Source organism: Eretmochelys imbricata, chromosome 1 (assembly GCF_965152235.1).
Source record: "Eretmochelys imbricata isolate rEreImb1 chromosome 1, rEreImb1.hap1, whole genome shotgun sequence".
In the NCBI taxonomy this organism is placed as follows: Eukaryota; Metazoa; Chordata; order Testudines; family Cheloniidae; genus Eretmochelys; species Eretmochelys imbricata.
The window spans coordinates 225,661,255-225,674,445 of NC_135572.1; the positions used below are offsets into that span (position 1 = coordinate 225,661,255).

At 49.4% G+C, this 13,191-nt stretch overlaps 1 protein-coding gene across 8 annotated transcripts in view; it reads left to right on the forward strand.

The window, feature by feature from the left end:
• Window positions 1-13,191, forward strand: part of FOXJ2 (forkhead box J2) — a 34,127-nt gene that overhangs the window by 15,510 nt on the left and 5,426 nt on the right. Inside the window, exons 2-8 of one of the 8 annotated variants that reach the window (XM_077824709.1) lie at window positions 3,937-4,284; window positions 4,377-4,732; window positions 5,223-5,297; window positions 7,042-7,110; window positions 7,478-7,618; window positions 8,082-8,280; window positions 11,577-11,894. In XM_077824709.1, coding sequence (XP_077680835.1) covers window positions 4,400-4,732; window positions 5,223-5,297; window positions 7,042-7,110; window positions 7,478-7,618; window positions 8,082-8,280; window positions 11,577-11,894 — 1,135 coding nt within the window. In that variant the 5' untranslated portion in view covers window positions 3,937-4,284; window positions 4,377-4,399. Of the gene's footprint in view, window positions 1-128; window positions 1,993-2,035; window positions 4,285-4,376; window positions 4,733-5,222; window positions 5,298-7,041; window positions 7,111-7,477; window positions 7,619-8,081; window positions 8,281-11,576; window positions 11,895-13,191 lie in introns of those variants that run through there. The other 7 variants (XM_077824738.1, XM_077824733.1, XM_077824700.1 and 4 more) reach the window with 7 other exon arrangements.

A 13,191-nucleotide genomic window follows, 5' to 3' on the forward strand; every position in this document is an offset into this window, starting at 1 on the left:
TCCTAGTGCAGAGCCCCCTCTTGTACCCCAAACCGCTCATCCCCGGCCCCACCTCAGAGCCTGCGCCCCCAGCCCGAGCCCTCACACCCCTCCCCCATACCCCAGCCGGAGTCCTCACCCCCTTCCGCACCCCTACCCCCAATTTTGTGGGCATTCATGACCTGCCATACAATTTCCATACCCCGTTGTGGCCCTCAGGCCAAAAAGTTTGCCCACCCCTGTTCTAGAGTTACCATGCTGCTGGAGTTACGCCATATTTGGGGTTGGGAAGGAATTTTCCTCCAGAGCAGATTGGAAGAGGCCCTGGAGGTTTTCGCCTTCCTCTGTAGCATGGGGCACCGGTCACTTGCTGGAGGATTCTCTGCTCCTTGAAGTCTTTAAACTACGATTTGACAACTTCAGTAGCACAGATATAGGTGTGAGGTTTTTTTGTAGGAGTGGTGGGTGAAATTCTGTGGCCTGCGTTGTGCAGGAGGTCAGACTAGATGATCATAATGGTCCCTTCTGACCTAAATATCTATGAATCTATTAAGAGAAATCGTATAACTGAGAGCCTGACCAGCCTTTCTGCTCATGGTCATTAAATATCCCATAGCACCTCTCATAAGAGACAGAACAATAAATCCAAAATTGTGGCCAAATTTCGCCTTTGGAAATTATACTCTTTCCCCAAAACTTTCCATCCAATTTCTATTGGATACAGGATTCTTCTTCACTTCCCATCCTAACCTGTAATTTAGTGTGGCTGGGTACTCTTAAAATAGTTGCTGTGTTTCACCCCAGAAACAGCTGTGTTTAAGCAGTGGGTGATCCATGTGTATGTATAAATTCAAAACTTGCATTAATTATGGAGATGCATTAGTGACTCCTAAATTAAGCTTGATAAAAATCCTGTGAAAACTGTAACTTTTGCATTTGCTGAATTTCGGATGTTTCAAATTTGAATCTTAAAGTAGCATAACATTGAAAAAGAGAGAATTTTTTAGCTCTGTTTTATTTTACTTCATAATTCCAGGGTTGCATAGTTAAAATCTTACATAAATATTCATTTCCATAATGAAATAGCAGCATGAAATCACAGCTCCATATTAGTTTTGTTATTCTATAGTCCTGTACATATTAAATGATAGAAGTTTTGTAATGCACACTTACAAAATGGAATATTTAGTTGCTATTTATTTTGTATTTCTTTTCTCCCAAGTTGGCCTTGAGATGAGTCCTTAATGAGGCCACACTATGTGGAAAGTTGCATGGTATTGAAATTCTGCTGTTTTTAAGTTATATAGACACTAAGAACATTTTTCGTTTGTTTGCATGGTTTTTTACACTGGGAAAATTTATAGTTATTTCACCCTTGTATAATTCCAAAAAAGGGTGGATGGATTCTGCTCAAGCTTTAAAAAAAAAAAAAAAAATTCTTTGGGATGAGACCAGTTTCAGCCTTCAGCCTGAAAGGAGATATTTTCAATAAGTTATGTGCAGCTGAAAATGGGCTTGCAATGGAAGGCCTGATGCAACCGTACCTGTCAAGATTCCTGTATTACTCTAGCTCCGGGGAGGGCAAACTACAGCCCGCGGGCTGGATCCGGCCCTTCAGGGCTTTCAGTCCGGCCCAGGGGATTGCCAGCCCCGTGGCATAGCGGGGCTAAGGCAGGCTCCCTGCCTGCCTTAGCCCCGCACCGCTCCCGGAATCAGCCAGCGCCACGTCCCTGTGGCCCCTGGGGGGGCAGAGGGCTCCAAGCGCTGCCCTCGCCTGCAGGCACCGCCCCCTGCAGCTCCCATTGGCCAGGAACAGGGAACCGCGGCCAGTGGGAGTTTCAGGGGTGGTACCTGCAGGCGAGGGCAGTGCATGGCAGAGCTGCCTGCCCCACGCCACCTCCAAGAGCCACTACCAGACATGCTGGCCACTTCCGGGAGTGGCGCAGGGCCAGGGCAGGCAGGGAGCCTGCCTTAGTCCTGCTGCGCGCTGCTGCCACCCTGCAGCCGCTCAAGGTAAGTGGTGCTGGGCCGGAGCTTGTACCCCGAACTCCTCCTGCACCCCGCACCCCAGCTCCCTGCCCTGAGTCCCCTCCTGCACCCCAACCCCTTGCCCTGAAACCCTTCCTGCACACCGCACCCCCTCCCACACTCCGCACTCCCTCCCGCACCCCTGCCCCAGCCCTACATTCATGGCCCTGCATGCAATTTCCCCACCCAGATGTGGCCATCAGGCCAAAAAGTTTGCCCACCCCTGCTCTAGCTCATCACTATTGTATCTGGTGGAATGGCTGGTGGTGGGGAGATAAATAAGTTGCAGTTGGGCCTTTTCTTTCCTCATTCTCTCCGCTCCAGAAGCAGAATAATGTTTCCACTAGCTACAGATGTGGTGATGGCATAGTTTCACTTTTGTGTGTGTATGTTGGCTGTGTGATTAGAGAGATGTTGCCTGAGTGCTGGGTGTTTGAGACAGTGTTGGTTGTTGTGTTTGAGCACTGGATAGTGTCTGATTGTTTGGGTGCATGGGTGTTTGAGCCCTGAATATTCTATGTAATGAGTGAGTGTGTGTGTGTGAAAATGCAAGCCCTGTGTGTGAGTGTGTGTGTGTATTTGAAAGCCCTGGGTTGTGTGTGTGTTGGGAGTGAAGGCTGGGTGTGCTTTTGTGTTGTGAGAACACTGTGGTGTGTGAGTGCAGGGTGTTGTGTGAAAGAAGCTGGGAATTGTGTCTGTGTACAAAGGTGCTGGATGCATGCATGTCTGGATCTATATTTAGAAAGGATATCTACTGGTGACACTCACTCAGATGGGTGTCTCCCTGCCTCAGCTGATCCAGTCAGTGTGGGTGATGCACTTAGTAGGAGGCGCCACCTGATGTTTTTTTCCTGAGTAGGGCGTGTTCATGTTAGTCTGTTATCTCTGTGTGTGTGTGTGAGATTAATTTGTTACCGGAATGTGTTGTTTGTGTTCGACTGTTACCTTTATGTGTGCTGACATGCATCTATGTACAGCGATCTTTTTAAAAGTGAGTTTCATACTGGTGAAAGGTGCAGAACTTGCAGCCCCTAAAGACTTAATTCCCCTCTTTATCTCCAGAACAGGTACAGTGCAGGCTGCAGTCATGCAAACTAACTATCTCAGCCCAGATTCAAAGGGACCATCACTGGCAGGGATGAGAGGGGAATTCAGTCCTTGGTGCAGCCAATTAGTGCCAGTTGTGATGTTGGTTTTTGACCAACCTGACCCCTAGAACCTGGATGGTGATGTACCTGCCCATTTCACACAGGTTACCAAATATATTGTTCTATTTTTAAAATGTGTCCACTTGAATTGAACGTTTGGGTATAATTACTGCTCACACTGGGCAGAGGTGCTTTATTTTTATGAGGAGAAATATGGTCTTGTGACTAAGGCAAAGATCAGAGTCAAGAGACCCTAGTTCAGTTCTCTACCATACTACAGACTCACTGTACGTAGGACTGGAAGGGACCTCGAGAGGTCATCTAGTCCAGTCCCCTGAACTCATGGCAGAACTAAATTTATCTAGATCATCCCTGACACTGTGTAACATTGGTCATGTCACTTCTCCTCTATGTGCCTCAGATTTCTCAACTTGGGGATATAATACTCACCTGCATTTCATGAGACTTAATTCAGTAAAATTCTTTGAGATCCTTAGGAAAAAAGGGCTAAAGAAAAGCAAAGTCTTAATTATAATGATTCTGTTTTCAGTCCAGTCTCAGTCCATCCTTGATGTGGTTGATATAATTATGTGTATATACCACTATAGGTGGGGGGGGGGCGATTTTTTATGATCCCTGCCCCAAGGAGCTTACAAACTGGGTTGGATACAATGTGATATGATGTAGGGAGAGATTACCTAAGGCCATGGAGAAGAAATTCCTCCCCCCACCCCCAATGAATATATTGCCAGTCCTGACCCATACAGGTGATCTTATTTAGGTGTGACTTGGATACAACATGAGGGACATTCCTCCCTAGCTATGATCCCACTCCTGAAATGAGGAGGTGACTTTATTAGGCTACAGCTGGCAGATGATGAAGGGGATGGTGTCATGGTGTGCTACAGCAGGTGGAATGGCCCCACTCCCCAGGATAGATCCCTCTCCTCTCCTCGTTCCCTTACCTGAGTCTGACTAGGATACACAGAGCAGGACTAGGTTACTACTCCAGGACAAACTGTGTAAGCTTATCAGCAAGCAGGGTTGTCCTCCCAGGGATACAGTCCCAGGTCTGTAGTGACACAACCTTCCCTGGCTGTGACCAGTGAGCAAGAAGCTCTTCAGAAAGGTACGCTGATGTGGGGGAGTGCATCTTTCCCTCCACTATCAAGGCACAATTTGCTTGTATTTCATCAGTCCCGTTTGTTCCTCTCTCCCCAGCAGACACTCCGGCTTCTGGCATCATGGCCTCTGACCTGGAAAGCAGCCTCACTTCCATAGACTGGCTCCCCCAGCTCACCCTGCGAGCTACTATTGAGAAACTAGGGGGTTCCTCGCAGGCGGGGCCCCCAGGGGCTGCCCGGAAGTGCCCCCCAGGCTCCCCCACTGACCCCAATGCCACCCTGAGTAAGGATGAGGCTGCAGTGCACCAGGATGGGAAACCGCGCTACAGCTATGCCACTCTGATTACCTATGCCATCAACTCATCGCCTGCCAAGAAGATGACACTTAGCGAGATCTACCGTTGGATCTGCGACAACTTCCCCTACTACAAGAATGCTGGCATCGGATGGAAGGTGAGGAACACTGTGGCTAGTGCAAAGTCTGCACCACCTTAAGAGAGCGCACTTTCTTTTCTCGGTACAAAACGTTCCCACTAAGCAAAGAAAAGAGCCAGGTGTAAAGGCAAAGCTCTAGTTACCAGCTGGAGGAAGTGCAGAGCCAAATGACCCTTAATTTCCCTAGAATTGATTGATTTATACATGTGGAGGTCCCCCTCCCTATTAAGAAGGGCCCACAAAAGTACTATCTGCCAATCCCTTCCTGGCCCAAATACCATCCTCACTGTACCTTCTGTGGGCATACACAGAAGGCCTTGGTCTCCAGAACTATCCATCCCTCTCCTTTTCTTAGTCTCTGTCCTGGCACATCCTGCGTGTACATAGACAGCTTTGGCCTTGGGTGATCTCTCACCCCATCCTGGGCATACACAGAAGTCTTCAGTTTCCTCTGCAGTCCTTATCCTTCCTACATAGCATTTATTTACTTCTCTCCATCCCTCTGCAGAACTCCATTCGCCACAACCTGTCTCTGAATAAATGTTTTCGAAAGGTGCCTCGACCGAGGGATGATCCTGGGAAGGTAAGAAATTGACATGTTCCCGGGTGAGTCACTTACACCACAGGGAATAAGCCAGTGTTGCCCTTTCTGCCCAGGTGGTTAAAACTTTTAAATATGTAGTATATATGTTAAAGCAATGAGATGTACTGCTGTGTTTGAAGACTCCAGAAACATACACTAAAAGGACCTGCAAAGAAATGAAAATGGCTGTCAGCCCACCTTTTTCCCCCCTGCCTTGTGATCTTTACTTAGATTGAAATATTTTTTTCTCTGCCCTTTTTTTTTTTTTTTTCTTCCCCAATCTTTGAAATGCAGATCTTGTATTACCTGTTCTGCTTGAAAGACATCATGGGTGACTAGAGAACTGGAAGGATTATTACATCAAGGATACCAGGGAAATGAAATCCAAGCACCTGAGAGCAGAACTGATATTTGTTTAAAGCTGTTTTATAACTTCGGGTTTTAAAAATATTGTTATCATCCACTGAACTCAAATACCCCAAAACAGTTGTAGGAAAAGCTCGCTTTGCTAAAAATTCAGCATCTCTGCACCTTCAGTAAGGGCTGAAGACGAAACGCCCAAGCTGCATCTCTGAGTTCCCAAGGGAGACTACCAAGAAAAAAAGAAATTCTGATATTACTAATGTAAATATATTGACAGGAACCTCATAAGTCTTTTTTTCTATATCATAATGCTTCAGAAAAGGGCCCAAGCCCAGATTCTTTTTTTCTTTGCAGATCACCGTTAAGGGACTGGGAATCTAGGTAATACAGAATCATTATTTTGGGGATCACAACTCATAAGGCTCAGTTAGTGATAATGCCCTGTTTCAGTAAACCCTAACTGGCTGCATGCTAGTATGGAGGTTGGCCTTCACTTCTAAGGCCATCGTGTCCTGCCGTTGTAAAGATCAATTTAAATCACAATCGGAGGTTAATAACAGTCCTAGAGTTTAAGGCCAGAAGGGGCCTCCAGACCAACTAGTCTGACCACTTGTGTGTCACAGGCCGCTAACACCTGCATGCTAAATCCAACAATCAAAATGAGACCAAACCAGTTTGCACCACAGGCAGAGAATAGAAGGGACTGAGGTGCACAAGAGCCCCATGGCCCTGCAGTGGCATTGAAACGAGTAAGTGAGATATACCCAGATAATCCTGGCAAGTGACCTGTACCCACATGCTGCAGAGGAAGGTGAAAAATCCCCAAGGTGACTCCCAATCTGACCTGGGGGAAGTCCCAACCCCACATATGTTATTAGTTAGACCATGAGCAAGAGTCAGCCGGCCAAGCACCAAACCACCGTTTGGAACTGGGTCTTCAGAAATTTCCTAGCAAACATGCTTTTAGGTCATCTTGCCCACTCTGATCATTATAGCTTAATTGGTCTATACTCTTATTACTAACAAAGAAATCCCATGAAAGGCAGAGGACATTGATGGGGTGTGCAGGCATAAAGGATGCACTAGGCTAGGCCATCTCCTGCCATGCTGGATCAGACCCTTCATTTATGTTTTCTCTTGACCTGTCTCTCAGGGTAGCTGGCACCTGGAGCTTCAGAGGAAGGCGTGAAATTCCCACAATAGCAATGTACTTCACTGTGCAGTCCTATACTACAGGAGGAAAACATCTTCCTGATGCCCAGCTGGCATTAGCTCATGCACTGTAGCATGGACATTGATATATTAGTTGATGTTCTGCGCTGTGGGTCTCAGTAACATCCTGCAGCAGGGAGTTCCTCTCACCACTGGATTTTCTTTCCAGGGTTCTTATTGGACAATAGATTCCTGCCCAGATATCTCCCGCAAGAGGCGGCACCCTCCAGACGATGATGTGAGTGTGGTTCTTTCCGGGAGCAGATGGGGCTGGGGAGGGCTGAACTCCCCTCTTAACTCCAGCAGGGAGTCTTTCCTGCTTGGGGTCCCATTGGGGAAACAGGACATGTCTGTGGGGAGGTGAACATGGAGTCTGAATTCTCCTCTTGTCCCCACCATGTGGCTTCTGTTGCTGTCACCCAAGAGCGCCATCTAGTCCTGTCTGAAGAGCGGCTTTGTCCTCTTGAATGTTCTTCCACTACAGCCAGTACCTTGCTTTCCTAGGGCAGAAGCTTGTACAATGGGGAGCTGGCTTCTCATCTGCTGCTTCCCTTCTCTGTCTGTTTCTGATTTCCTTGCCTCTTCTTTTGTCCCCCTGCTCACAGTTATCACAGGACTCCCCAGAACAAGAGGCGAATAAGAGCCCACGGGGGGCTGTCCCAGTCAGCACAGAAGCCTCTCTGCCCCCTGAGGCTACCCCTCAGCTATCGCTGCAGAGCACCACACCCATTGCCAGCTACAGTCAGGTGAGCGGCAGAGGAGGGGGTGGAGATGGGCAAAGTGAGAGACAGGGTAAGGGAGAAAGGGGGATAGGGTGACATAGATGGAAGAGTAAATCAGTGATGGGGAGGGCCATAGGGAAGAATGGAAACAGTGGGCTGAAGAGGGGAGATCAGTGACCAGGAGGGAAGTAGGGAGGAAGTGGAACAGGGGAAAGGAGCAGACTGGGCAGGGATAAAGCCATTAGGGTGTGAAGTGGCTGGAGGATGAGCTGGAGCTAGTATGTCCCTGGGAGGGAGAGGAGGATGGAGTCCCCCATTCTGGTAGGAGAGTTGCAAGGATTTTGAGGGGGAGACAGACAGGTGATATGGGATTTGCTGGGTGTTTTTTTTGTGGGAGCAAGCCCCTACCTTCCCCCTCAAATTCCTGAAGTTACAAAACCAACGATCTATTTAGATATTTTTTTCCATATCATTGTCTGGTCTTTAGCAGGGCACAGGGCCCGTGGATGTGGCAGCCACTGTGGCAGGAGGGCAGGGACGTGAAGGGGCAGATGTGCCACCCCCGCTCTACAGTACTAACCACGACTTCAAGTTCTCCTACTCTGAGATCAACTTCCAGGACCTGAGCTGGTCTTTCCGAAACCTCTATAAATCCATGCTGGAGAAATCGTCCTCTTCCCAGCACGGTGAGTACCTGGCTTAGATGTATGGCGCATTGTATGTGTGCCCCTGTGATATCCCCTAGTAATGCCCCTACCGGCATCTCTCAGTCACATCCTCTTTCTAGCAGCATGTGAAAAGAGGGTTCCCCTGCTTTCAAATGCTCTAGCTCCTCCCAGCACACACACAATGTGCAGTCCAGAAATTCTGCTCTCTCAGTGAGTCAGCCCTTCTCTCTCTTTCTGTAGAACTAACAATGATTTTTAAAAATAGCTGATGTTGAGTCAGAAGGAGCAAGAAAAATTCCTAAAGGGCTGGAAGGATCAGCTTGTGAAGAAAGGCTTGAAAAGATAAATATGTGGCGGTCTGAGGTCATGAATTGCCATCTAAAGGTGCAGGTATTGTCAAGTTGTAAATCGCAGGAGACCGACAGTTATTTGGCATAAACTAAAGGTACTGGGATGATATTAGGCTGTGGAAGGGTCTCTTCAAAGGAAGGGGTGCAAGTTCCCATCACTTGCGTCGCTTAAAAGCCTAATCCATTTTCATCTTGAATTCCTCTGGATTCTGTGATTCAGGGAACAGCCACCAGAGGGCAGTGTCACACTTGCGACAAGAATAGGGGATGCAGAAAACCTTGAACAATTTCAGCTTGCTGTCCCTATATTTAAAGAGAGACATCCTTGAAAAGATCAGTCTGGTATGGGTAGATATTATGAAATAATATTATGAAACCAGGACCTACCATATATCAATAATCACTCAACTTTCAGTCAGTCAGTCTTTCCACACTGCAGACAAACCCTGCTACTCTAGCAGAATCAAACAAACCTACAAGCAGAAGGACTCCGTGCAGTCACAGCTCTTCTGTGACAACAGTAATAATGATTTATTGTTTGTATTACCATAATGCCGACAAGCCCTAGTCATAGAGGAGGGCCCCATTGTGCTCGGTGCTGTACAAAAAGTCCATCCCCATAACTGTTGGGAGACCAGCAGCTCTCATAAGCTAAGCAGCGTCAGGTTTTATCCAGAGTTGGACAACAAAGGGAAACTCATGGTGCTGCAAGAAGTTGTGCTGGTGACTCAGCTGGCGTGCTTTCCTCTCTGAGTCTGTACTGACCTCAGCGACAGGGGTGCTGTGCCCATAGAGGTGCAGCTCTTGGTTAAGATGTACAACCAAAGCCTACTTCTGATGATTGAGTCAGGAGCCCCATTGCAGGGAATGGATAGCTCCGGGGGTTTGGCAGGGGTATACTTGGCCTTTCATTTAGATGGCTCAAGTTCAGCTCATGTTGCTACTGCCTGAAAACAATTGTGGTACAGGTGGCTTGTCTGGCTGGTCTCCGTTCTGTTCCCATCATCGCCAAAACTAGCTAATCCCTCCTTGGCAATCTTAGCTGAGAGCCAAAGGATTGAACCAGCCAGGGAGACTAAGCTCCCCTTTCAGTCAAGTTAGGGTTTTTGAAATCAGTGGAAGTTTCGGAGTGCTCAGCTCTTCTGAAAATTAGGCCCCTTATTTAGGTGGCAAGCTATGGGCATAGCCTAACTTTTGGCAGCCAGTTCTGAAAATCTTGACTAGGAGTGTTCTCTCCATTCTCCATGCCAAAGTACTGCTTGGTAAATATTTGTGCTGTCCTAAATTCCTTTCACAGCTTCAGCTGAAGGCAGTTTTTGTCTCTTCTTCTGTGTTGTGTGGCTGTTAAACAGTTGTTGCCTTCCCCCCAGAGGCAGCTGCATTTCAGCAGTGTGAGAGTGACCCTTATATAGACTCTGTAGAGCACTTGAGGATGAAAGCTGCCAGAGTAGTATTAGAAAACCCAGACCAAAAAAATTGAGGTTATTCATTCGTAACAGTGACTTAAAGGTGACCTCTGAAGGCAAAACCAAGTGTGCATGTGCCCTTTAATTGCTACTTTTACAGTGTCCTGAAGAAGCCTGAGAAATTGAGAAGGGGTTGGGGTTGTTTGGCTTGTTGGCCAACTAAATCAAGATCTCACATTCAGCTTGATGGCAGGCATTTCTGTGTTAGGATGTTTGTCAGTAGCACAATATATTTGAATGCTGCATCTGATCAATTGCAAGATTTCAGGGAATGTTCTAGGCATTAATGGGCAGAACCCTGTAGATTTTGGTGATGACTGGAAAACCAAAAGGAGAAAATGGCTGGCACATAGAGCACCTGGTGTCTGATTAGCAAATCCAGCAGTTTCAGCCACCTCTGTAATTGTTTAGAGATCAAAGGACAAGTTGATGGCAGTTATTAATACCTTCCTGCAAAACAATATCCCCATCTCAGCTTTGCCCTTCTTCCCAATACAGTTTTAAAATGTTGACACCTTGAATGACATGTCCCAGACAGAAATAAAAGAAATGAGAAGGGGGTGGGGGGGGAATGAGGGTTCGCACAGAATTCTTGGCATGGTGTGTGTGTGTGTGGGGGGGGGGGGGAATGGGGTACTCTAGTGTGTGGGAGAACCAAGGGCCACGGGAGAAATACAGAGCTGCTAGCATGGGGGGAGGGGATGCGGAAAGTGATATTTTGGAGAGGAGACATGGGGGTACACAGAGCCCCCTGGCATGGGGAATGGTGTGGAAGGGTTGCAGAGTCCTAAAAAAAGAGGGGATGGGATGGTGGCACACAGGGAGTTTATGGAGGGCATGGAGGAAGGCAAGGAGCCTCTGACGTGTGCAATGCACTGAGCCAACCAAAACAACAGAATGTGCAACCCTCTAGTTATTTACATTAGAGAAGCGGCAAAGTTTCTAGACCAAGTGCTTTTGAGCTACAAATGCAACAACAACAACAAAAACCATACCACACCCGCAAAAGGAAACTAACATCTAACAAAACATCTAAATGTCTTGTCTAACTTCAGCTTTGTGCAACACAGTCTCCTCCGGCAGAACCACACGTATGTGACATTTCAGGAGAATGAGTTCAATTTTGGAAAAACTTGGGGAGGGATAGCTCAGTGGTTTGAGCACTGGCCTGCTAAACCCAGGGTTGTGAGTTCAATCCTTGAGGGGGCCATTTGGGGCAAAAATTGGGGCTTGGTCCTGCTTTGAGCAGGGGGTTGGACTAGATGACCTCCTGAGGTCCATTCCAACCCTGATATTCTATGATTCTAAATAGAAACGTGGCCATTACTTAGACTTGGAAAGGCTCGGGTCATGTGCTATCTGTTTGAGCTTCTAGAGGGCACGCGAAGGACTGAGTGCGTTATTAGGGTCAGTGGGACGAAGTCGCACACAGGCAGGTGTTGGAGCTTGACAGCCGCCTTACCCACGTCTCTTAACTTTTGTTACTCCCCCCTTGCAGGTTTCTCTTCTCTCCTTGGCGACATGCAGCCCTCCAATCACAACTACTACATGTACCAGCAGCCGCAGGGCCCCTCGTCAGTGGGGGCTGCTCCCCCCCTCCACACCCCGAGCCCAGAGGGCTGTCCACCTCAGGGGGGCAAGCAGCAGGGTGGCGATGGCTATGGCCCCCCACCTGTGATGTCCATGCACCCACCCCCGATGCAGCATGGAGGGTACCACCAGCACCAGCAGCATCACGCGCACACCCACCCACAGCAACAGCAGCACCAGCACCAGCAGCAGCCGTCACAGGCTTCAATCAACAACGCTGGCTTTGGTGAGCTGCAGGGGAGGAAGGGAGCTGCTGGGGGCACAGGGGGCTGGGACAGTGTTGGAGTCCAGTAGGGTGCCCAGGGCTCCTGTGGTGAGCTCCCTCACAGCAGCACCCAGGCACTTCAGAAGATGAGATACAAAGGGTGGGGAGAGGCTGAAACTCAGGTCTGAGTGAACTTGGAAACTGCATTCCCCTTTCACCTCCAGCAGAGGGGGACCCAGCCCCACAAGGCATGGGGTGCAGAAATAAGGGGGGGGGGGGTTTGAGCACTGAATGACCAGGGAAGCTGAATTTCTGTCCAGTGCAAATTTAGGGTCTTTTGGCAAGTAATGGACAGGGCCAGGTTCTGTTTATTTTGTATTACATGGGTGGAAGACAGGGCCGGATTAACCTTTTGTGGGCACGGTGCCAAACATATGTGTGGACCCCTTTGGGGGCAGTGGATCATGGCAAGGGGAGGTTGGTCCCGGAGCAAAGGGCTGGCAAGGGGAAATGGGGCATGGCATGGCAGGGGCGGTCTTGCTCTGCCCATCCCCGGTGCAAGGCACTGTTTACAAACCAGCAGTCGCCAGATGCACACTGGCCTGCCCGGTTCTGTGTTGCCAGCCTGCCCCTTCCCCTCGGGGCGGGCCCATGCCGTGCCACAAGGCCCCCACACCCAACACCCATTTGACTCCCTATGCCCAGCACTCTCCAGAGTCCTTATGCCCAACGCCACCCCCCACCACAAATGCACAGCGCCCTGCACACCACCACCCCTGCCAGCGCCCCCTGGCCCACAGCCCCACCACAGCCCCAGCACCCCACACAGAACCCCCACTTGCTAGCACCCCAACACACACAGATCTCCCCCACCCACCACTGCCCAGTGTCCTTCCCCACAGCCCCACCATCACAACTACACAGTGCCCCCCACAGGCCTCCACACACTGCCCAGCACCCCAACACACACAGACCTCCCCCACTGCCCAGTGCCCCCCCAACAGACCCCCCACTGCCTAGCACTCCAAAACACACAAGCCTCCCGCACTGCCCAGTGCCCCCACCTCCTCGTAGCCCAGCACCCTCCCACAGACCCGCTCCCCCACGCCCTGCCCCCTGGGTGCACTCACTGGCCCTGCTGAGCCAGCGCAGAGCAGGGATTGCCCCCTCCCAACAGAGTGCTAGGGAGCAGGACAGCTGAAGCTTGGGAGCACAGAGTGGTCCTGTCCCCCGGGGTCCCACCCAGCCCTGCCTGCCTGGCGCTGGTGCCTGCAGTGGAGGAGGCTGAGGGCTCCTCTCTGCCCCTGTCACTGACAGG